The 24,117-nt window shown below is 36.9% G+C and overlaps 1 protein-coding gene across 4 annotated transcripts in view; it reads right to left on the bottom strand.

Moving 5' to 3' along the window:
* Positions 1-22,798, bottom strand: part of CCHR1.PART0H19orf54 (chromosome chr1.part0 C19orf54 homolog) — a 419,506-nt gene extending 396,708 nt beyond the window's left edge. For 3 of the 4 annotated variants that reach the window (XM_044067269.1, XM_044067248.1, XM_044067259.1), the window contains exon 1: positions 22,454-22,798. In XM_044067269.1, the coding sequence (XP_043923204.1) occupies positions 22,454-22,653 (200 nt within the window). In that variant the 5' untranslated portion in view covers positions 22,654-22,798. The remainder of the gene's footprint in view (positions 1-22,453) is intronic. The other variant, XM_044067240.1, reaches the window with a different exon arrangement.
* Positions 22,799-24,117: the final 1,319 nt, after the last annotated feature.

Raw genomic sequence — 24,117 nt, 5'->3', positions numbered from 1 at the left:
ACTGTTTGCTCCAGAGATTTTTGGCTGACACAAGCTACATAACAGCCAGATCTGTTCTGAGGATAGGACTCATACCCAAAAGTCAAGAATAGATGAAGATTGACAAAATCAGATCTAAGAATTTCAACACTAAGTAAAGCTTCCTCCCCCCATTGTGCAATTCCCCACAACAACCAAACACAACTGAAAATGGCCAAACAATATAGAAACCTAGGACTCTAGCTACAGGAGCACTTAAACATCCAAAACAATATAGAAATCACCACATTCATATCAATTCATTCCTCTTCTGGGCCAAGAAAATCTCACACTTTCTATTACTAGAAGGGAAAATGGTCATTAGTAAAGGTGTACTCTTGGCCTAGTTGGAATATGTGCTAAAGCAGACTGTTTCTGCAAAGTTTTCTCAATTTTATACTCCTTAATTTGGAATATTCTTCATTCTTTGAAGGTCATCTCACATAACGTAGTTCTAACTATAACCTTGTACCACTTCCCTCATTAATATACTCCATTTATACTCCCATGACAATGCTCTACTAAACACTGACAAAGTCTTCTTTGGGACTGTACCACAGGTATGGAAATCAGTTACAAGTTAACTGAAGCAAGACTTTATTCTAATCTCAACTTAGAGCCAACATAAAAAACAGACCTATTTAATGTTGTCAAATGTATCTGCTTTACAAACATCATCATTATCAAACATATACCCATCACATCATCTTCATCTCGTATATTACCTGCTGAGAATCTCAACAATATCAAAATCCGTATTAACCTTAGAAATTCTTCCTTTACACAGTCTTACCCCCTTTTCCTCTCTCAATCCCCTTCTTTCTTACTCAGCCAGCTCATTCCTTTTCTTTCTCTAGCTGTAGTACTTTCTCTTACACATCTTCATTTCTTATATGTTTTATAGAACTATACACCAGCCTTACACAATCCCTAGAATGCTTTGTGACCTCTTATTAATTTTCTGGGTTATTCAATGCTACTGTGTATTCACTAAAATACAAGCCTTACAATGCATTTCTAACCACATCAATTGTCTATGTTACTCATTGTAACCAATCGTATACTTGTTACTCTGAAACTAATAAATGTTTAATTGTGGTTATTTGTTTTTTTATGTATTGGTTTGTCTGTTCAGGGCTGAGACTATAAATGATCCACCTGCATCAGTGCTCTACCCTAGTTAACAAATTTAGTAAGTAAAATGACAGTGTGTCTATATCTATGCTAATTTTAATTAAAGCTATCATGTGCCTTTATCTATCACTAGCTTTCAAGATCATAACATAATCCTCAAAGCACTTTCTGTGTATACCCCAGCAGGAAAATCGAGAAAACCTTCCCAGCTAGTACTCTACTTACGAGTCCCAGACAGGATTATTCTACTGGCTTCAGTTTTTGACCTCAGAAAATGCTTTTTTTATTTCCACAGTTATATACTTCTTGGGGATGAGTCCCAAATAAGGTAATAACCTTTTATTTAGAGTAGCATCTTCAAGGAGCATTAGGTTAAGCTTCACACACTGTAAATGTGTGTAACACAGACACTTAACTTTCAAAGTGCTGTATACTTCCACTATAGCAAACATACATCTTTACGCATGACTTTACACACCTTTTACATATTATATATTTACTAAACGGCATGTACAATGCACTTCTTTTTTCATTTTTTTTTTTTTTCAGAATTTTATAATTTTTTAATCCAATACACAAATTAGCTCACTTCTCCTAAATTTCCTTTTTGAAATGCTGTATTTTTCAAGCTTAATAATAAAGCTTTCCACACATACCTTAAACAAATAGTAGAGTCTCTGTAATATCACACTTAATGTTGGAACACACTTTAATAACTTATCAGTGTGGATCATACATTAAATATTAGGCAATCAGTCTGATTCCTTTTTTATAAAATCCATTACATTCAAGTATTGTTTGGGCTAACAGAATAAACCTGTAGAACTGTTATCACCATTCTAACTCCAACACGGCATACAATACCAAACCACGGGGAAAAAAGACATCCATAATGGGAAGTGGGACTGGAACTGATGGAAAGAACAAGACAGATCCATGCAAAGATATGAGAACATTAATTAAGAACATCCATTTTTAAGGGTCTGTAAGCTGAACTATAGAAGGAAAGTTAATTTCTGGCACATCAACCTAATATCCATCTCAACTGAGAAGAGAATATATATTCACTTACTGTATAATACCCAGTGCTTTTAAATTTGTTTCTGCTTCAAGTGATTGAAAAGTTAGTGTGCTTCATTTCCACAAAAACTACAGGATCACTGGGAAAGGAAAATAAAACTTATTTCCTCCACTTTTGAATAAATTATTTGGAAATGTCGACAAAGACGAAAAACAGCTATGTTGTTAATGAATATTCATTTTGGTCTTCCTCACTGCGGACAGACATTTCTCCTTATATTTGAAGTATATAAATGTTGCAGTGTCTGGTCTTGTCATCTGACCTTCTTGATATCTTAGGGCAACTCTCTGAACTCTATTAAAGAGAACCATATGATCGTCTGGGAGCTGTAAACATCTGGAATAAAATGTTGAATACCATATTCCAGTCAATACTGACTATCCCAGTTCATGAGGATAAATATTAATCTCATATTTTCCTTCTCATCATTCTACTAGAAAAATCTTGATAGCTATTTTATTTAAATATTCTTGAACTTTTCATATTGGAATTGCAGACAATATTGCTTGGATACTTGTTGAAGTTCTTAATCTATGTTGAGAGATTATGTTTGCAGTTGTTCGTATTTCACTATCAGATCAGTTACACTTTACACTAAATTTTCAAACTTCTTAAGATTCAAAGTAATAAGCTGAAGATGATCAAGCCCCATGGCCACTGTTGTATTTTCTGAATACTGGTAGTGGGCCACAGTCCTTCCATGACATACTTTATCCATCACAAATACACTGCTTGCTTCCATATTCTTTCAGGTACCCCCTCTACCTGAAGAACTGCGTATGCACTTGTTAAAAGTACCCGAGAATACAGTTATAGTAAGTGAAAAGGAGGAAAACAGTGTTGCCACTTTGGACAGTTTGTTACTACTGCCTTCAAGGACCATCTCTGAATGTTATTTGTCTACCCAAAAAACTTGTTTCTTAGCTTTCAGGCACTTTTAGTGTACTCAAACCGTTAGCTCCGTATCCTTTCTTCACTAGTCTTAGGCATTACTTTCCTGTGGATATTTACTGACAATGAAAAATAATGAGGCAGTATTACGTATTGCCATCAACTTCCTGTAGTCATACCGACTCTGTTATCATACTTTACTTTGATACAGGGTCAACTATTAAGAACTGATAAGATATATCATAGTCTGCATGTCCTCCCCGCGGTTGAGTGGCCTCCGAAAGACATGCATGAATGGGTATGCCTTCGCTAAAGGTTGGGCGTCGGGCTGTCAACTCGGCACCATAAAAATCGACTGCCAATCATTAGCGGACCCGAGTTCCGCTGTGGCAACCCCTAACTGGGAAAAGCCAAAAAGACAAAGAAGAAGAAGAAGATATATCATTATACATCAAGACTGTATAATTAATTAATGTATTCTGTGTTTCAACTCATGAAAATTACAAAAATAATGCGTGTTCTGATTTGCTCATGGTGTACTGTCATATGATGTGCTGACATTGTGTAGATTTGAGCTCTTAGTAGGACAGTAGATGGTTATCTGGTGTAGAGCAGGAGCAGAGCCATACCTTCCTGAGGTGGTCTTTTAGACAGAGTATGACTGATTGGTAAAAGGTAGCTGTTCTAATGGAAGTAGGGAGGGAATTTCAAGCTTTGGTAACACAGCAGGAGTAAAGGCAGTGTCCTAACGATTTGTTTGGTCTGTAGATACCAAGTTGCTTTTGATCATTTGATCGCAAATGGAGACTGGACAAGTATTTTTGTAGGGCTGCATTTAGAGCAGTATATGTGTCAGGATAATTAGCAATCTTACATTTTTTTTATTTTATTTTACATTTGTTTACCAGGAAAGTCCATCTGGGCAAGAAGCCCATTTTTTAGCAGAGGCCTGTGGAGAAAAGCTCCACAATAATACATGTAAGAACACTTTCAGCAATAATTATTAATTGACAGCAATAGTTATTAGATAATAATATACAAGTAATGTTCATGTAATAACGGAAAATTTCAACAGTCATAAGGAAAGAGTTACATGCAGGGATAAAAAAATTCTACACAACAAAGTGCATATTACATACAGTATTTTACAATAAAACATAACATGGTTACTTTTCTAATAAAGGATACTTCTCATTAAACAGTCCATTTGAGAGTACTTCAGAATTGAAGTAAGTAGAAATCCCTGGGCTAACATAAGAGGGAGGAGGAAGTAGAAGTAGAAACTAGAATAAAGTAGAAACACCTGGGCTAATATATGAGAGAGAGGGAAAGGGAGAAGCAGAGAAAGAAAGCAGTGAGTAGATTGTGGACTTGAAGGTGTAGAGAGAGCAAGTGTTGAAAGGTCATCCTGGTGAAGTGCAGGAGTATAGCCAGCTGTTTGTTAGGTGTTCCCTAACAAGTAATGTGAATTTGGAAGTATTGTTTGTGTTTCCAATGTGCTGGGGAATGGAATTCCATTTTTTGGATATCTGATTGAAGAAGAGACAGTCCCCCAAAGCTATTGTTAGCCTTGGCGACTTTTAAGAAGGAGCTTGTCAGAAGATCTCAGTAGTTATTGTATTCCTGATCTAGGGTTTTGAGAGCAGGGCAGTTATTGGGTTTGTGGAGTATGGAGTGGGCGATAGTGACTTGGTTCAGGGATAGTAGATTAGGTAGTTTGATCCAGTTTAGTTCACGAAGGGCAGAGCAGTGGTGAGATCTGCAGGGATGGTTCATAGTAAATTTTGATATTTTATTGTAACATGACTAATTTATTTACATCTGATTGTTGGAGGATAATAAAGATGGGTGAGGCATACAGAAGGGTGGAGAAGGTGTGGGTCCTGGCTATAGGGTGTCAAGTGTTGTAAGTAAGGTAAGGCTTGGATCTTTAAAGTGTTCCAAGCTTTATATGGACTTTTTGATGGATAGTGCTATGTGTTCATCAAATTTTAGGCAGTTATCTATTGTTACCCCTAGGAGTTTGGTGTGATATACAAGTTCAAGTCTGGTTTTGTTGGAGGATTTTATGGTGAAATGGGTAAGGAGGTGCTGTGTTTTGGTACTGGATAATAGCATTAGTTTTGTTTTGTTAGGGTTCAGTATCAGCTGGTAGTCTGAGAGGAAGTTTTCTAGATCTCTGAAGGATGTTTGGGTTCATTCTAGGAGTTCTGATAGGAACAGAGCTGAGCAAATAAGGGTAGAGTCATCTGTGTACTGTACAATGGTGGCTAGATGGCTGGCTGTCCAAAGTTTGTTTGTAAATATGGTGAATAGCAGTGGACCAAAGATAGAGCCTTGTGGCACTCCAACTGAGAATGGTAGTAGGGCAGCGAGTTCGTTTTGCCACTTGACTACTTGTTGGCGGTCAGTTAAGTAGCAATAGGATCGAGAAAGAGCTGGATGGGAGAGGTTCAGGGTTGACAGTCCCTTGAGTTATTTAGGGTGTGATACTGTATCGAATGCCTTAGACATGTCAAGAAAGATGGAAGATACATGGTGACCCTTGTTTCTAAGCTCATTGATAGTGTTGGTAAAATTTATTAAAGTGGTTGCGGTGCTGTGCTTGGGTCTAAAGCCAGGTTTGATATTGAAAAGCAGGTTATTGCTTTCTAAGTTAGTCAAGGAGTTGACCATGAACACATATTTTGAGAATTTTAGCCACAGGTGGGAGTATAGCTTTGGTCGGTAATTTGAATAGTCAGTAGAGGGGCAGCCATTGTGCAGAGGAATGATATGAGGGATTTTCCAGAGCTTAGGGATGCACTGTTCTGATATGGACATGTTGATAAGGCATGAGTTGGGATAGGATATGGAATCTGCTGCTAGTTTGAGATATTCGTTTGGAAGTTGATCAGCAGCAAGGGATGTGAGTTTTAGATTTAGTAGAAGTGTTTTGATGGTGCTGGTTTGTATTGGTTTGATGGAAAAAGAATTGGGGCTAGATTCTGAGTCAGTTAGTATTAATGTGGATACACTATCATTTTTTGAGGGACATTACTGAATTTATGAAGCACAAATTAAATTGTGATGCTATTCTATCACTGATATTTGTAATGGTAGGAGATGGTATAGTAATTTGGACAAGGACTGAGTATCTGATTTAAGGCTGCCCAACATTTTTGGGTTATTTTGGTAATTTATTTCTGCTGATGTGTAATAAGCTTTTTTATCATTTCTAAATTTGTGTTTTGGCATGGTTTCTAAGTTGACGATATGATTCATTGGAAGTTTTTTTTTGTCACTTGATATTGAGTCCAGGCTCTGTCTCACTGGTTTGAGAAGTTGCATGGTGTCCTTAGTTAGCCATGGAGTTGCTTTGCTTTAACCTGGATCTTTGTAAGGGGTGCTAGGGTATTTAGTATATCTAGGAAAGTGTTACTGAAGTATTCAGCTGCAGAATCTGTGTGTAGGTGTTTTACAGGGACCCATTTACATTACTTAAGACGTGAATTGAAGGTTTCGGGTGAATTTTTTTTTTTTGGTTACAAACATGCTTAAATATGATATTTTTATGAGAGCATGTCTGCTACCTAAGTACGTAGGTAGTATGATGGTCACTGAGACTGTCTGGAAGGCATCCAGTGAGGTAACCAAGGGAAGGCCTATTTGTTAGTGCCAGTCAAGGAATGATTGCTTTTTGCTATGTTTATTGATTCTGGTTGGGGCAAGTATTAATTGAGAGAAACCATAAAGGTTAATAAAGTTGGTAGGATTTTCAGAGGATTGGTGGTCCAGTCTAAATTAAACTCTCCTGTTATAATTGTTTCCTGATTGAAAGTGGAGGCAGACCAACTGATAAGGTTCTCAATTGTTGAGAGGTTGTTACTTGGAGAAATGCAGGTGGCAATTATTATAATGTGCTTTTTGAGTTTAGGTAGAGACACGTAATTACGATTTCTGAGATTTTGTGGTATGGGGGTTCATTTAAAATTTGTTCCAATCTGAGTGTGTCCTTGTATTCTATGGCTATGCCGCCACCACGTTTTTGGGTTCTATCAACTCTGCGTATGTTGTAGCCTGGGGTCAGGATTTCAGTATCTTTTATGTGGGGCTTGAGTCATGTTTTGGTTAGGACTACAATGTCTGGAAGGTATAGAGTGAGTTGAGCGGGATTCATGAACCTTGTTTAGGATGCTTCTCAGGCTCATGTTTAATAATGGGAGATCAGAGCTGTTGTGTGTTAGGTTACTGATGCTGTGACGTACTGTAGTGTGTGGAGTAAGGGCAGTGTATGTTTCTGGGCCTGGACTGGGATGTATGACCCCACACAATTTAACGTAACTGGCTTTTAACAGAAGTAGATGTGTTATTTTGAGTAGCAGTTTGGCAAATTTATAGCATATCTGATGTTTTGAATGCAAGTCTGTACATCTGAGTGTGTAGTGTTTTATGTGGGAGCTATTGTAAAGGTGAGGTGAAATGACTATAAAGTTAGAGTTTAGTGGAGTACTGAATGGGCTAGTGGGAGAGTAAATGCTTGTGATGTGTTTGTCATAAGAGGTAGTGTGATAAGTTAATGTAAGGAAGCATAGAAGAGATAGGAGATGAACTAACATCCTTGCTGTGTGTAGATTGTGGTTGGTTTGTGCTTAAAGAGTTTGGATAGGCTTATTCTTTTTAGGGGTATGTTTAGTGGTTAGATATATATTTTTGGGCGTAGTGGGGGAGCAGAGTGAGCCCGAGCACAGCGAGGGAGAACGGAGCAAGTTGGACTGGAGATGCAAATCTCCTTAGAAAAAAAAATCTGCAAGTACTGACAACTTTCATCCAATAAGTTACTTCAGCAGTTAAGTTGCTGGAAACTGCAGGAACACAAATAAAGTGAATTAATCTGAGCTACTGTGGTAATAGGTGGTATAGTAAGATAGGCATGGAGTTTTTCACTGTGCCTATAGACCGAGACTGCATGAGTAAAATGAGTGTTAGAAATGGTGCAGACATTTATCTTAATTCATATTCATGAAATGGAATAATTAAATATCCTAAGAACAGATACAGCACATCGCCGTATGGAACAGAGTTGAAAAAAGAAGGAAAAAGAAAGATGTGCGGAAATGCAGGAAACATTGTGCAAGGGATCATGGGAGGCCAAACAGATAACACCCTTGCAAGCCTGTACGGTAATACCTGAATGCGATACAATGCAAACAAAAGTAGGTGGACCTGAGATGCAGTGACCCTTAGAAAAAAAAAAAAAAAAAAACAATCTGCAAGTACTGGCAACTTTAACCCAATATGTTACTTTAGCAGTTAAAGTTACTGGAAATTGCAGGAACACAAGTGAATTGAATTAATCTGAGCTATGGTGGTTATTGGTGGTATAGTAAGACAAGCATTGGGGTTTTTCCAGGTGGAGCACTTTAGAAGGACACTTTACAGGACAGACAAAAACTATACTAAGGGCTGGGGATAAAATGTGGGATGGGTGCATTACGGTGATATGTGAGGGGTATGTTCTTGGGAGAAAACAAAGAGACAAATTACTATTTAAAATGTGCAGCACACATAGGCATGTTAATGATTCTTCACTACTGCTGTGTTCCCAAGTAGCAGGTTGAATCTTTATATGTGGTGGCAGAGTGCCACGTTTAACAGTTCTTGCAGTGAGCAACTGAGTTCATGCAGTGAGCAACTGAGTATATTTTAGTATAGTTAGGAAGTTCTAGCCAGTTAGGGGTTTTTACTGTAGTGCAACGATGGGTACGGTACTGAGCACTAGTAGCAAATTTAGTAACTGTATTATAACATTGTTCTACTTGTTAAATATTTGATTTTAGGAGATTTGTTAGAATGAAGGCAGAGGAGAAGAGAAAGGAGGTAAGCTTTTGATAGCGTGATTCTAGAGGTGGGGGTGAGGAAGCTATGTTGAGTAGGCCTAATGCTATCTTTCTTACCATACACTGCCACAAGCATCCAATAACATCCTAGCCCACATACTACTGAAAATGTAATGGCTTTAGTAAAACCTGACACATGGATACTCAACGAGCACCTGCTTTATCTAAAGCAAAGATGTACCATAAATCTACAAGTTCTCAAGTTTCTGCTGGTTGCCTTTCATGTCTGCTAAAATGAACATGAATGCTTTGCTGCTTACTGGCATTCCTTATGTTAAAGTACAACATAAATAATAAAGAGATTTTACCTTTTGACGGAGTCCAGTATGACAATTCGGGAAGTGCAAAGTACTGGTTTATTCCATAAACAGTGCTACAAGACTGCCTGACAAAATGTCTAGATCAGTCTCAAAGGACAAAAGAAAAAAACACCTCATTTATATATATTTTTTAATCAGCTGCATGCATGCAAAACGTTACATTGCCTTTCACAAATCAAGGTATTTGAAAATTCTCACGTGTTACTCACTTAGAGCTTCATGTGAACATTTCACAAATACGCATTTTAAAACATAGGTCTAAGAGTTTATCTTTTAACCTTGTAACATTCTGTAGCAGTACGCACCATCTCACAGACATCCTTGCAAAGACTCATCCCCCAGCCTGAAAAGGCCAGAGCGTACTGTCAGTTAATGTGATTTCCAAGATACCCAGCACAATTAACTTTCCGAAAATAGACTTTGCAGCATAACATAACATAACATCCCTTAACTCCTTCAGCACTTACTTGGCCTTTAATTTTGTGTTAGTAAACTATAATTTGCTAACAGAGAATGCAGTTGTAAGGCACTTGAAATATAAAGCTACTGGTTATATGAAACTATATCTTGTATAATCATGCATCTGTTTTTCAGTTTTCCTTTAACATATTATAAACATTTTATTTAACTCATTTGTGAAGAAACTACAAGTTAACAGGTATTTAGTGAATAATAAACATGAGACATAACAATTTTCCATAACACTTATAAACAAAGGAAAAAAAACAATAATCTACTAGTTAAAAAGTTTTTGGTGTAGAAAAATAACTTGGGGGAGTACAGCACCAGTTGCTGTCATTCTGTCCAGAAATAACCCATGAATTACTATCTAAAAGGTTCTGCTGTTCTTTAATGCTCTCATTCAGGAAATTTATTTGAGGTTTATGTGTCTGATAATATTTTTTTTTTGACAAAAAACATTTTTGGCTAAGGCTACCACAATACAAAAATGGGAGTGCTTCTTCAAAAAAGAAGAACAGGTGGTTAATGGGCACAGTCTTTAATAAGCAGTAACGTCTGGATAATGTGAAAGCAATACTTTTCTTAGACTCAAAAATGGTCAAGCAGTGTCTTACATATATTTTCTGCAGAAAACAAATTCAGTTGCTTAAATAACCAGTGAGTGGTATAAACTTCACAGGTACAAGGACAGGTGTGGTGTAAACATCAATTAATCCAGTTAACCATTCACTAAACTAACAATCCAACTTGGTCCACCCAGCCATGGTTGAACAAGATGGATCACAGCAGCAACACACCAACTTCATCTGTTAACCAAACAATAAAGGAAAGATAGTTTAAGCACAATATTAAAACAAATTTAACCACAAAATGCTTAGCTTAAATATAAGTGGCTGACATGGCTCTCTACCAGTCACAGATATATCACAACAGGACCAGGGACGAATCCAGAAATAATAAGGGACAATCTGAGATATTTTTAAAAATATTATCACTATTAACTTGAGCCATTGACAGAATAAGAGAATGTGGCTTAATACACATTTTCTGAACTAAAAGTCTACAACTCTAATTACTATCATCATTTATTATGCATATTTCACCAACTTTACTCCAAACAGCAACCAGTTTTAAGAGGGATTAAGATGGGCAAACCTAAATTTTGAGTCAAAGTCAGGGACAGTTGAGAGGTATGGGGTAAACTCACTTGGAAAAGTAACATCATCACCGCTCAAAAAGTAACCTAGATGGAAAATGCCATTAGCCATCTGTTGCCTACATAATTTCGAACACCAATCACAGTCTAATCTAGTAAGAAATAATTAAATATAATAATGCAACATCATTTGGAGTTACAATAATGAAGAAAAAGCAGTAACACGTTCTATGAAATACCAATTAGCATACATAATATCACCTCAAAGACTCAAAAATATTTGTTATAAAATATTAAAACTGAAAAACCTTAAATCCTTTAAATCCAGACTCAAACAATACCTGCCAACTCTTGGTTATGCTCCTGCTCTGCACCTGGATAATCATATAACCTCATCTCTCTACCTGTAAATCCTTATAACCATTCTCTTTTCTGCTTGTATATAGCCAAGAGGTGAATTTCTGCCCCCATACTTAGACACACATATATATATATATATATATATATATATATATATATATATATATACACACACACACACACACACACACACGTGCATATATATCATGCATACATATATTTATCTTAGGATAGCACGTGTAGCTATTCTTTTGTTCATGCCTATGTATGTTTTTGGAAACTTTGTATATTTCTTAAACCCACTTTTTGGTGGTGCAAACATTTTAATCACATGCTATGTTTCTAATGTTTTAGGTTTTAATATCTAAACATTGAACTTTTCTCAAGCGGCCTCCAGTGAAAAGGAGTTTGGCCTAGTCAGACTATCCTGGTCAACAATGGCAATAAATTAAATAATTAATGTTTTGCTGCATACATAAATGTATATACAAATATTGAACATCAGTTCAAAACAACATAAAACAATCTTAGGGCATGGAACTGTAGATGGGTCTATTCTAAATAATCGAAATGTACTTACCTGGAATACCTATTTATCGACACGAAAACAGTGATACACACTTCAGCGAACATTGAAAATTTTACAAGGTCAGTAATCACTTGCCCACCATAACACCACAACACACATTGCAGTAAATCAAATCCACCCCACCCCCCAACTAAATATACAAACTCTGAGATCGCACTACAGTGGGGAAAGGGGCAAAGTTGTGGTGTTGGCCAATGACTTCCTTACTCTAAGAAAGGTTTCATCATTCGTGGAAGTGAATTTCACTGTTTTCGTGTCAATGAATAGGTGTTCGAGGTAAGTACACTTTGATTATTTAATATTATACCATGACCCCCCCAAAACGTGCACGCTGATTGGCCAGCGTGCCCGTTGTAAATCGAGTTATACTAATGGAAAAAGGTCCGGTCGCCCGGACTTTTTTCCATTAGTATAACTCGTTTTTTTAAAACACTGTCTCGCTATGTTAAATGGGTTTAACATAGCGAGACAGCTTTAAAATAAGCAACGGAGATCTCTTTTTTTATATATATTTTTGATGCAAAATGCTTCCTCCAACACCATTAACTTATACTATAGAATGTCAAACATTAGACGGAGGAACAATTTTACATAAAAAAATACACACAAAAATGATATAGTACTTAAAAAAATAAGTTAAGCACAGCAATTTTACAGACAGACCATTCCCTAAGTGCAACAATGACTCCAGGGTGAATGTTAGTGTGTAATTAACACCCTTCCAGGGGTATAGAGGCCCTCTGACACATAACACCCCTGGGATGGGGTTCACACCCAGTCAGGCATTATTGCTTACTTATTTCTCATTTTGCCTTATTAACTTCTATTTTATTTTATATATGCTCTTTTTCTCAATTATTGTGACTGTGTACTAGCAACTTCAGTAATTTTATACACATTCACAGCTTTAGAGGAGGTCAAGGGTTGTTTTTCTTAAAAATGCATTAATTGTTTCATCATTTACTATATCACAGACTATTCTCTAATTACTGAATCAAGCAACTCACTAAATCCACAGTATTTGGATGCATTCCTCCGCTAAGTAACATAAAATATGCAATCTCTGTACGACTTCATGTGTTTTAATAAACTGAGCAAGCCAAACAAACTAATCCAGGAATCCAACAGTGTCTGGGTCTCAGTGGTGGAAGTGGTACCAGAAAGGATGTCAGCACAAAGTTTTGTGTAGAGTATAGAATACTATATAGTAGAGAAGCAGATGCATATGCCATGCCCAAGATAGATAAAGCTTTCCAGCAGCTGCATGAGGTTAAAGTATCAATCCACTACAATCCATTTCTGACTTAATGAAGGGTCACTGATAGGAACCCTTCATGGCTAAAGCAAAGAGGTAATCATTTCTTACCCCATCTGAGTTGTATAAAGTCATCAAACTGCTCCTTGGGATGGAATGAAGACTGCCTCAGCAACTTTGCAGAGGCTGGTAAAGCATATCCTAGTAGGAGTTGGAAATTATGCTTTAGTTTATATAGTCAAGGATACAGTTTTTAGATCTATCCTTGCATGAATAGACATCAAAGAGGTGCTAGTAGATTAAAAAGGGCTGGGGTTGACTTAAGGTAAAAATGTCAGGCAGGAAGAGAAGAAGTGACATAGACTGATAATTGTGTTGATTATGGCAAGGTTTAGCAAAGGCCTATCAAAGGGCAGACTTTCCAGACAAAGCCTAGCCCTATTATCGTGAAGCAAATAAGGGCATTCCTTGCAGCACTGCAGAACTTCAGAAAGTTTGCACTATAGAACTATAGCTGTCCCTCTTACGTACTTTAATTTAAAAAAACAGAAGAAATAAGACTACATGGACACTGGTTTCAGTGTATTTCCTGTAATAGCAAGAGCTAAGCATAAACATAAACGTACAGTGCAGTTAAATGCTTCAAATCACAGACGGTACTTAACCATGTCTCTTATGCTTCAAATCACAGACCGCGGTTTGTACTTCACCGTGTCTCTTATGCCTCAAATCACAGATGGGGGTTTGTACTTCACCGTCTCTCTTATGCTTCAAATCACAGATGGGGTTTGTACTTCACCGTCTCTCTTATGCTTCAAATCATAGACGGGGGGTTGTACTTCACCGTGTCTCTTATACTTCAAAATTAGAGACAGGGGTTTGTACTTCATGTCTCTTATGCTTCAAATCACAGACCGCGGTTTGTACTTCACCGTGTCTCTTATGCTTCAAATCACAGACAGGGGTTTGTACTTCACCGTGTCTCTTATGCTTCAAATCACAGACAGGGGTTTGTACTTCATCATCTCTCTTATGCTTCAAATCATAGACAGGGGTTTGTACTTCACCATGCCTCTTGAAAAGAAGAGCATCCAATAGTGTGCAAAGGACTTCAACAAGGGAAGAATCATATGAAGCTGTGGAAAATTAATGTTTGGCAATAATGTGGGCTCTTCTAAAGTTTTAGCCCTACCAATATATATGACAGAAAATTCACGGCAGATGTACATCATAATCCCTAATACATTACAAAGAGTCAGTGAGCAAAACAATAACCTTCTTAGATGAAGTGTGGGACTACAGTCCTACAACTTGACAATCCAGCACAAGAGTGAAGTCAGCAATGCAAAGCTTTGTTTTCCACTGCGTCTCAACAAAACTTACTTGGGATCTACAAAGGGGTGAAAAATGTACAGAAGTGATATTAAGCTAAAGTGAACATAATTGTTTTAAGAGGAAAGATGTGACAGGCTGAGTGAAGCTAGCAATTGTCTTGAAGTAATATGTACATAAAGCTTTATTAAGCTGGATTAAGTGTGATTGTTAATAAAACATTAGATAACACTGGATACAATTCTGCAGCAATTAAAATATGAACAGTACAAAACAGATGCATTTGTTTTCAGTAAAACTGCAACACAACTGTTAAAGAGTAAATTTCCTTCTAAAATGTACACAACTGTAGTCATTTAAAATTACTGCTCTTTCAAGTGCTACCTCTGGCCAATGAAAATTTTTACCGTATTAGGACCCCCTCTTGAAAGTATATGACTGTGAAAACAGGAAATCATACATTCAAACTAAAGAAAACAGAAAATTCTGCCTGTGACTCATTTTATGCTGAAAAAACATGAGACTTTTATTGTTTTCGTTTTTGCTTCTAAGTTTGCACTAGTGAATTGTATTCCAAGACAAAGCTCATACTGGTAGATACCTTGCTTAAGAAATTGTTCAACTACTGTCTGCAATTACAAGTCAATGTTAGACAGAAAATAAAGTATATTATTACCTACTGATTGAGATAGGTCCAGATAAGTTGTTAGAATTCTCGTTTGTGTAAAACATCAAAACCCTTTACTCTGCATTTTATGCAAGTCTATACTACTTAAATATCTGATTTTACAGAGTGCATTGCTTAATTCTATTTCAATCAAATAATTGTACAAGTCAAATGCTTGCGGCTGGTGGCATACTTATTAAGGGTATGTACGCTGAACTGATATAAACTCAAACTACTGGCTACTGTCTTTTGAACAGTGACTGCCTTACTCATAGCTAGCAGGTATTCATACTACACTGGGCCAAGTTTAAGAGTCGACGATAACTGTGGTTTTAATCTGCTAGAGTGATTTAGCTGATAATGGTGCTACCGTAAAGACAAATAAGAGGTTGTTGGTAATGAAAAGACAAATTAATCCATCAGGAAAATGCAGTCGTAAGAATCCGAATTTGAAAATCGGGAATCAATTGATGGATCTTAAAAAATTTCTACTTCTAGTTGATCTAACCATACTTGATTTATATCCTTATCTTGGTATCTCAATACATGACATGTTAAGAGAGATGAGCCTTCCTAACTCTTATTTAATTATAATGAGACAATTAAAGGATCTTTCCATAAGTTATTTTAGTAATTTCAAAATTAAAGAAGAAGATTTAACCAATTGTTCAAACTTATGGCAAACTCTTATGCAGGACTCAAAATATATAACGGCTTCATATAATTTGGTAAAAGACATGAAATATAAAAACCAAATACTCTTATCAAAATACTGGAAGGATAAAATATTACCGATTGATGATAATAAAATATTGAAAGCAATTAACTTAACCTTAAAATCAGTATCTCTTCAAAAATTATTATTTACTCAGCTGATGATATTTAACAATGCTTATTACACTCGTCTCAGTCTGCATAAATTCAACTCTAAAAATTCACCTAAATGTCCATATTGTATTGATCAAATGGCTGACCTTTTACACATGTTCTGGAGCTGTAAATGTATATTCAAACTTTGGAATTCTTTAAAAATTCAATTACAAAAAATGGGTTATCAAAATTCCACACTTTCTTGGGAGTTTATGAGTCTTCATATTCCTCCGAATAACTTGGACAGATCCCAAATGATCATACTTATAAATATTTTCTTGTTAATGAAGCTTTATATAGCAACAAATTGGCTGAATCTATCTCAGACTTCATGGGGAAACTTTAAAAGTGTAGCGATAAAACATATTTTAGCACATAAATTACTAATCAAAGATCATAAGAAAAATATAAATAATACAAAAATATGAGAGCAAATCTTTAATATTGTGTTAGCTTAACGTTCTAATCCAGTTCTCCCCTGGAAGTACATACTTAATATGGAAGTTAGTATTGATAAGCCTGTATATTGATACTAGATCTTTTAATACTCTTTTCAGATTTTTATCTCAATGTATAATGATCTTATGCAACTGTTGGAAGCATTCATGTATATAATGTATATATGTTGTAGTATTGTATTAACAATTGGAAAAGAATAAAGATTTATTATTGAAAAAAAAAAGGAAAATGCAGTCGTGTGTGTGTGTGTGTGCAAAACAATCTCAGACAAGTTTCAATTACTGATGGTGAAATTGCACTGGAAATCACTAAGCTCAGTTTGAGGTGGGTGAAATCCTTGGATGCCAGTGAGTATAACTCTGATCTGCAACGATGCAGTGTAAAGTTTGGGTATGGCATGTGTTTTATATTATCTGAGGCAGCACTCTACATTTATCAGCCATTCTTAAGGCCAGTCACCCCTCTCATATTATCTGGTGATTAGCAGCGTGGATTGTGAGACCACAGCCCCTACTTGTCACATGCTAAACTGGTGCCAGCACTGTGGATTTAGCAGCAGTAGGTAGGATTACATGCCCATTCACCACAGAAGTGGTATCTAAAGCTTGCTAAACTAAAGGGTCTTTTATAGTTAAGTCATCCTTCTTAGTTATATCTGACAGGTTATGACACCGCTCATTTTATAGGGGGAATAACTTGGTATGAATGATTGAGCATTTACAACCTTCCTCTTTTTAACAGTGACAAGTGGTAGACTGGGGTACATTTACAATTACCCATCCACTGAGCTTGAATGTGTACAGCCAGGACCTCTGCTTCACATGAATGGGAAGTCTGTTCCAGACAAGCAGTAGTCTCTAAGACACGTATCTCTCAACCATGTCTTATTTATTTTACAAAGTCCCTAGATCTGGTGTTTCTAATGCCAATTGTTTTACAAATGTGCAACAGTTCCATAAGGTCTAGTTCAGAGGTTGATTTGAAGGCTAGGCATGGATTCCCCCTCAGCAATATGTAGGAGACTGAGTACAAGGATAAGACTATGAGGCAGTCTGCACAGAACAGGTTTTCTTTACCAAGTATTCTTTTTGTGAGGAATCTCGGAGGATGCTCCAGTTTTTTTTTTATTTGTCACATTTGGTAATAATGAAGGAGGAATTGTAGTCACTGAGTGGTCTGATAAAAGCTGAGTACAATGGAACAATGGCATCTTTGTACCCAACACTTAAAGTAGTGCTACAGAAGATGTGCAACCTTGCTATAACTACACCTCTGAATGCCTAGGAAAAACCTGCATTTTAGTTACTTTGTCTAGAATAAGATTTAAGCATGGCATAAAAAGCTTTTTGCAGCTAAACAGTTATGATGAGACTGTCTCCAGAAATCTAAGAAACGTAACTCTCATACTGTCACTACTACTGAACACAGAAACAAACCACATGACTTACTGCATTTGAACTGTCATATTATGAGAAAATATGATGCACTCTGTGGATTGCCCTAAGAGGACAATTTGGATTAAATAACATTAAAATAAAATTAAACTACATAGAATAGCAACATTTGATGAAAAAGCTTATGTTTATTTCTGTTTGTAGGTGGAATTTTCCTTTATTTTGAGTTCATTCCAGAGGTAATGGAGAAGGATGGTGTTCAGTAAAGGTACACATTGCTTCCATATAACTCGTGGATCAGTACATTGAAGGTCAGCATTCATATCACATTTATCAGCTGGTACCAAAGGGCTATTGGCATGGAAGATTACATGTTTTCTAGCCAGGTCAAAAAGGCTACATGGCTAGAGGATGCAAGAGCCATGGAGAAGGAGGACATTAAACCATTGCTCCAAGGGCAACGAAAAACACTGGGGATTCACTAACTGAGATGTACACAAGTTCATATGAATGAAACTGTTATTCAGAGTGAGCTTCTTCGTGGTTTTCTGTGTTTCAGAGTATTGAGACAGTGAATCTAAGACAAGAGGAAAGCACATTTTGCCAAAGGCAAAAACGGCAGGGTATTGAAAGATCGGGATTGTCTCTTACTAGTAATGTCGATCAGGATACAAAGGGTTTTATAGGTTAGACTGAACACACTTTGTGGGCAGTTTAACAGCAACAGATAGCACTGCTATGGTAGTCAAGGGGAAGCCTGTTGCTTTTCCAGAGGTGACTGACAGGTTGTCAAAAAATAGGGTTTTCCTGCATCCCGACCATGAAAAGCATGTGCAAATTAATTTGACACCACTTTTCAGTGCCATCCAGAACTTCAGACATGCAGGCCAGAAATACATTGCTGATAAGGTGCATTTATGACCATACAGGATGGAGTTAATTCTTAGCAGATCCAACAGCAGGTATAGTACCATCCTCTTGTGCTTCCTTGATGAGAAGAGCAGCATTTCAGACAGGAAAAAAACAATTACCCCCAAGGTAGGTATGTAGAATATCAACTTGTTAAGCTGAAAGACTGTAAAGTATCCAATAATGGGATTAATGGCTACAAAGAGCAGAAGCCAAAAGTAATGATAAAGGCTGAATAACTAAATGGCAATCAGTTTCTGGAATTAGCATGCTATACCATGACAAACCTGTATTGTGCACTCTTCTTAATTTGGCTAAATATATCAATAACATGGCTGTGGCCAGTTCATCCATATGCATTTCAGACTCAGTTATGGGGAATGCTATAATGGCAAAGCATATTATGGTAATGAAGTACTGCTGTAAACAGCAGCAAAGGAGCCAAGCTGTTTTCTAGAAAGAGGGGAACTGAGAGACTTTGCAGCCAGGCTTTCCCCTTCTGGGTCGGGCAGGCTTACACCAAAGAAAATCAGAGATAGTATGAGGTAATCAAGGGCACTAACAGGTTTAATTAAGACTGGGAATTATACTGATGGCTTTGTATGGCTCCCAGTTAACAGGGATAAATGAAGAAAAAAAATCACTTCTTAATTAAAAAGCATCAGAAAAATTGAATCATAGGTAATCTCACCCTCACGAAGAAGGGAACAGAAATTTTAGGCTGTCACAGGGACACTGCACCAAAGTCAAAAGAAAGACCATAGAGACAAATTCTTGGGAAAGACGTTTTCCAATTTCCCAAAAGGTTTTCAGTCTTCTGCATTCTGCAGTTGGATAAACAGGTTTAATTAAGACTGGGAATTATACTGATGGCTTTGTATGGCTCCCAGTTAACAGGGCTAAATGAAGAAAAAAAATCACTTCTTAATTAAAAAGCATCAGAAAAATTGAATCATAGGTAATCTCACCCTCACGAAGAAGGGAACAGAAATTTTAGGCTGTCACAGGGACACTGCACCAAAGTCAAAAGAAAGACCATAGAGACAGATTCTTGGGAAAGACATTTTCCAATTTCCCAAAAGGTTTTCAGTCTTCTGCATTCTGCAGTTGGATAAACAAGTAGACAGGTTAAAGCAAGACTATCAGAGGAAAAGGTAAGGGAGGGCAAGTAGCACCTCATGTTGTCATAGTCCCAAAACTGACTGCAGAAAGTTAAGTCATGTGGCACGTTACTCTGTCCATCACTACAAGACTGTAAGGTACTTCATGCTGTGAATGATGATTATAACTGGCAGTAGTCTAAGGTATTAAGAGCATTAGCAACACTACACCCTTCTCAAGCTATCCTGCACACCTTTAAGCTGAAATAAAACTTAACAAACACATGTCTGCTGCAGTAAATCGGTATCAGGAGGTGTAGGAATTATTTGGAGCAGTCCAATGACAATGTATGTTACTGAGTTTATACATTACTATTACTAAGTGCCAGTGCACTGTCTTAACAACAAGCAGTCTAGTCACAAGGCAGGCTAGGCTCTGGTTACCCAGAGGATGTCACAGCAAGGCAGGATGCAATACAGCATATACTATGTCTTGCTCTTTTCAAGTAGAGCTTTACAACAAAAGTTTTCCCATCAATGTGCACTTAGCTTATGGAGAAATTGCAGTGTAACATACTCATCTCTCAACTGTACAGATGTTTGCCTCATATTTTTGGTCTGTTCCTCAAAAAAATGTTTTTTTTTTAAATAAAGCACTAGGATGATCTAAAGATTAAAGTTACTAAATAATGACGTGTTTGAGTTTCAGACTTCATATCCTTCAGAAAATGTATGCTAACTCAAATCCTGTTATTCTAGCAACTTTCCAATGTTATAAAATGTTTCCCTATTTCTGTGCATTTGCCCCTATTATGTCAGGCTTTGACCAGACTTCTTGTGGTAAGAGGCTGAGAGTTATGAACATAATGCAATAAACCACACAAGAGTGCAATGTATTTCCCCCAGGGAATCCAGAAATTCAGCAAAAATCAATGGATTTTGAGCATCTCAAGAGTCATGAACTGTATAACAATCTGTTATAGAGCTTCAGTGTGAGTTTATAGCCATTTGAAATGTTTAGCACCACTTCTCTGGGTACAGACGTCTACATCTACATATGTTTTGAAGGAGCTGATCAAGACATGTTCTACTTAAGATATGATTGGAGTTAGTGGGGCTGAAAAGACCGGGCTTTGCAAGACAGAGAGTCAAAAGCACCCATAAGAAGTCACAGAGAATAATTAAACAGGTCACATCCCTGACTACAATTCCACAATTCAAAACCAAACTTAAACTCTTCCTAACCAACCACTGGCTATGCTCTTGCTATAACCCTGGGTAACCACTATTCTGTCTCTTATTTTCCCTCAATCCTTTTCATCTGACCTCCCTCTCCTTTTCTTCCTAACCCTAGCATATTCCACTTTCCACCTCTTAAATGTTTCTGTTACTCCCCCTCTTTAAGAGACAAAAAAATTCTAAATGTTACTACTTATGAAGTAGGTAGAAACACCATAAATTAGTTAAGCATCTAAACCCTTTCACCTGCTATGCCTCTAACTGTACTCTAATACCTAGACAGCCTGTAAAAGGTTTAATGCAAATGTTTTTTATTTTTATTGTATAATTTTGTATATTCTTAACCTGTTATGTAGTAGTTAGCGGAGCTTTTCTCCTCGGGCCTCCACTGAAAATGGACATGTATCCAGTTGGACTAGCCCGGTTAACAAATGTAAAATAATAAATAAATAAATAAATTATTAAGTTAAAGCCCACTGGCGTATAGGATCTAAGATAAATGTAACCAAGGGTGTAGCTAGGCATACTGTTTGTACTCTACTGAGTACATTATTTTTTCTGAGCATCACATCAACATGGCTTTCTTTAGGTCATATTATGTCAACTGCCTAAGTGAATGCCTTTAACAACAGGTGTAATACTGCTAATCTAAGAACAATAATTTTAACAATTTTAAAAGACACAGCTAAAAATGTTACTTGCATTTATTAAGTGCTTGGGGGGCAGCATTTTGAGAGATGTGTTCATTTTTAAGTGTCGTGTCCTTTTTTTGGGGGGGGGGGGGCACTAAATGCTTGTGAGTATAAAATGGAATTTGCTTTGTACACTTCTTAAAGGAACTCCAAAAAAAAAAGAGTGGTGTTAACAGCAGAAAACAAAGTCTGTGAAAACATTAATGGTTATTGGGCTGAATGGCAGAAACTAACTGAAAACACTAATAAGAGATTATAGGAATGCCACCTTTTCAAATGCCCAAAGTGGGACATTTTTGGTAGAAATGTGAGATTTTGCAGGACAAAATATACCCACAGCCAGTGCAAATGAACGAGCTTCACTTTTTTTGCCAAAATAAAAAAAAAAATTCATGTAGCATTTGAGTTGCTTATGTCATTTCATAAAACATTTATGTTTCAGATACAAAATAATTGTTTTATGCAACAATTAAAGAAAATCTATGAAATATTTGTGTCCTAAAATCAGAACATTTGCCTTTTTTTAGGACACAACTTCCCCAAAGAGAGACTGTCCCTCGGAAACAGGGACAGGTGGTAACCCCAAGGTGACTTTATGTAATTCATTTAATAAATAGTGTTACTAAAAACTGTCTGCACACATTACCTGAGGTTTCTGTTTTTTATTAACACTTTTGCCTCCTCGTGGTCGCCAGTGACTGGTGTTTTGCCTTCCGCTACGCGTTGATACAATTTTTTGTTACCTAGAAAGAAACTCGGGGATGCTAAAGGAGGTGGTGGAGGCGGTGTTGAAAATACAGATATAACTGTACCCGCTGGAAAACAGCTGCCTTTTTCTGCAGACATTTAAAATATATGAAATCACACTATTCCCTTTGTCTAAAAGTAGAACACTAGCGCAATCCTGCACATCGATACGCAATTGCACTAACATATTCGGCTAAAAATACTCTGCCTGTATTAGGAAAGATTGCAACCCACTGCAGCCAATAAACACCTACTCCGTCATACTTCCTCCTCCCCTTCCAAAGGGAATACCTATTGCCTTCGAGGAAAGGACTATACTTCTATTAAACCGCAGTATAATAATAGGCACTAGCGGTTTTTACAGACTAGTCAAAATAAAGTCTATGTTGATTGGTTGCCATGATGGTTACCTCATTGGTGGCGACTGAGCGACTCTAACGGTAAAAGTACACGAGCAAGTGTATAGTGTGTTTCATTTTCTTTATTTAGTCCTGCTGGCTTTTAAAATGTTGTGAACGTAGTATCTGGAAGAGCGCCTTGCTGTAGCTTTTAGCAAACTAGTCATTGAGCAGTGATTTTGGCATACCTTTCAAACTGGCCAGAATTTCGCAGAACGCCTTATATGGTCTGCCTCTCGCACCATTCTTTGTTTTGTTTTTTTTTTCTGGCATTTTTTTTATGTTAAGTCAATAAACAATGGCATACATTTGACTTTCGGACTTTATAACCTTCAGAAAATGCGTTGTAATGCTAAACCCGTTACTCTCTCAACTGTTTAAGCTTATAAGAACAGTACTTAAAATCTATGCCTTACTGTTCCTTTCCATAATTTTGTAGCTTTGCCCAGAATTCTTGCGCGAAGAGATTGAGAGCATACCTTTCAGCTGCTCGCATTTTTGTCTCGTATGTTGTTTTTTTTTCGTCCTAAAATATTCATATAATATGTGGTGTTCTGGCAAACAGTGAATATTGAATTCACTAAATGACATATGTTTGTTACATATTTCATACTGTAATGTATGCTAATACAAATCCTGTTATTCTAACTACCTAAGTTTATAGGAGCAAAATGTAATATCTCTGCAGAATTTTGTACCCTTGCCCCCCCCCCCCCCTCATTATTTTAGGCTTTCTCCAAATTTCTTATGCCAAGACGTTAAGAGGTATGACTTTAAGCTATGATTGTGTCTTTAATAGTGGTGAACTAGTGCCATTGTAATTATCTATGTGCTTTTTAAATAGGCTGTAGTAAGATATGTGTAATATTCATATCTCTAAGCATCAACAAATTAGCACTAGCCTTTAAAATGGTTGAAGGTCAGAAAGAGAAAGTACACTTGTTTAAGTAAACTTACCATAATAGCAGGTGTTCTAATCTATCATCATTGCAGTAGCCTGAGTTATGTGGGGTTTACACCAACTGCTCCTGCCAGCTTCTGAAAGCTTTGGGCGCGTTCCAGGTGTTACTCCTACCTGGAACAAGCAAAATGCTTTTACTATAAAAGGTAGGAGAGGCACCTAAAACCACCAGAGCTCTGTTTTTACCTGGAAAGAAGGTAAAAG

Source organism: Protopterus annectens, chromosome 1.part0 (genome assembly GCF_019279795.1).
Source record: "Protopterus annectens isolate FY-2018-M chromosome 1.part0, PAN1.0, whole genome shotgun sequence".
Taxonomy (NCBI): Eukaryota; Metazoa; Chordata; order Ceratodontiformes; family Protopteridae; genus Protopterus; species Protopterus annectens.
The sequence above is the reverse complement of the archived record's forward strand: the minus strand, read 5'-3'. Positions and strand labels throughout refer to the sequence as shown.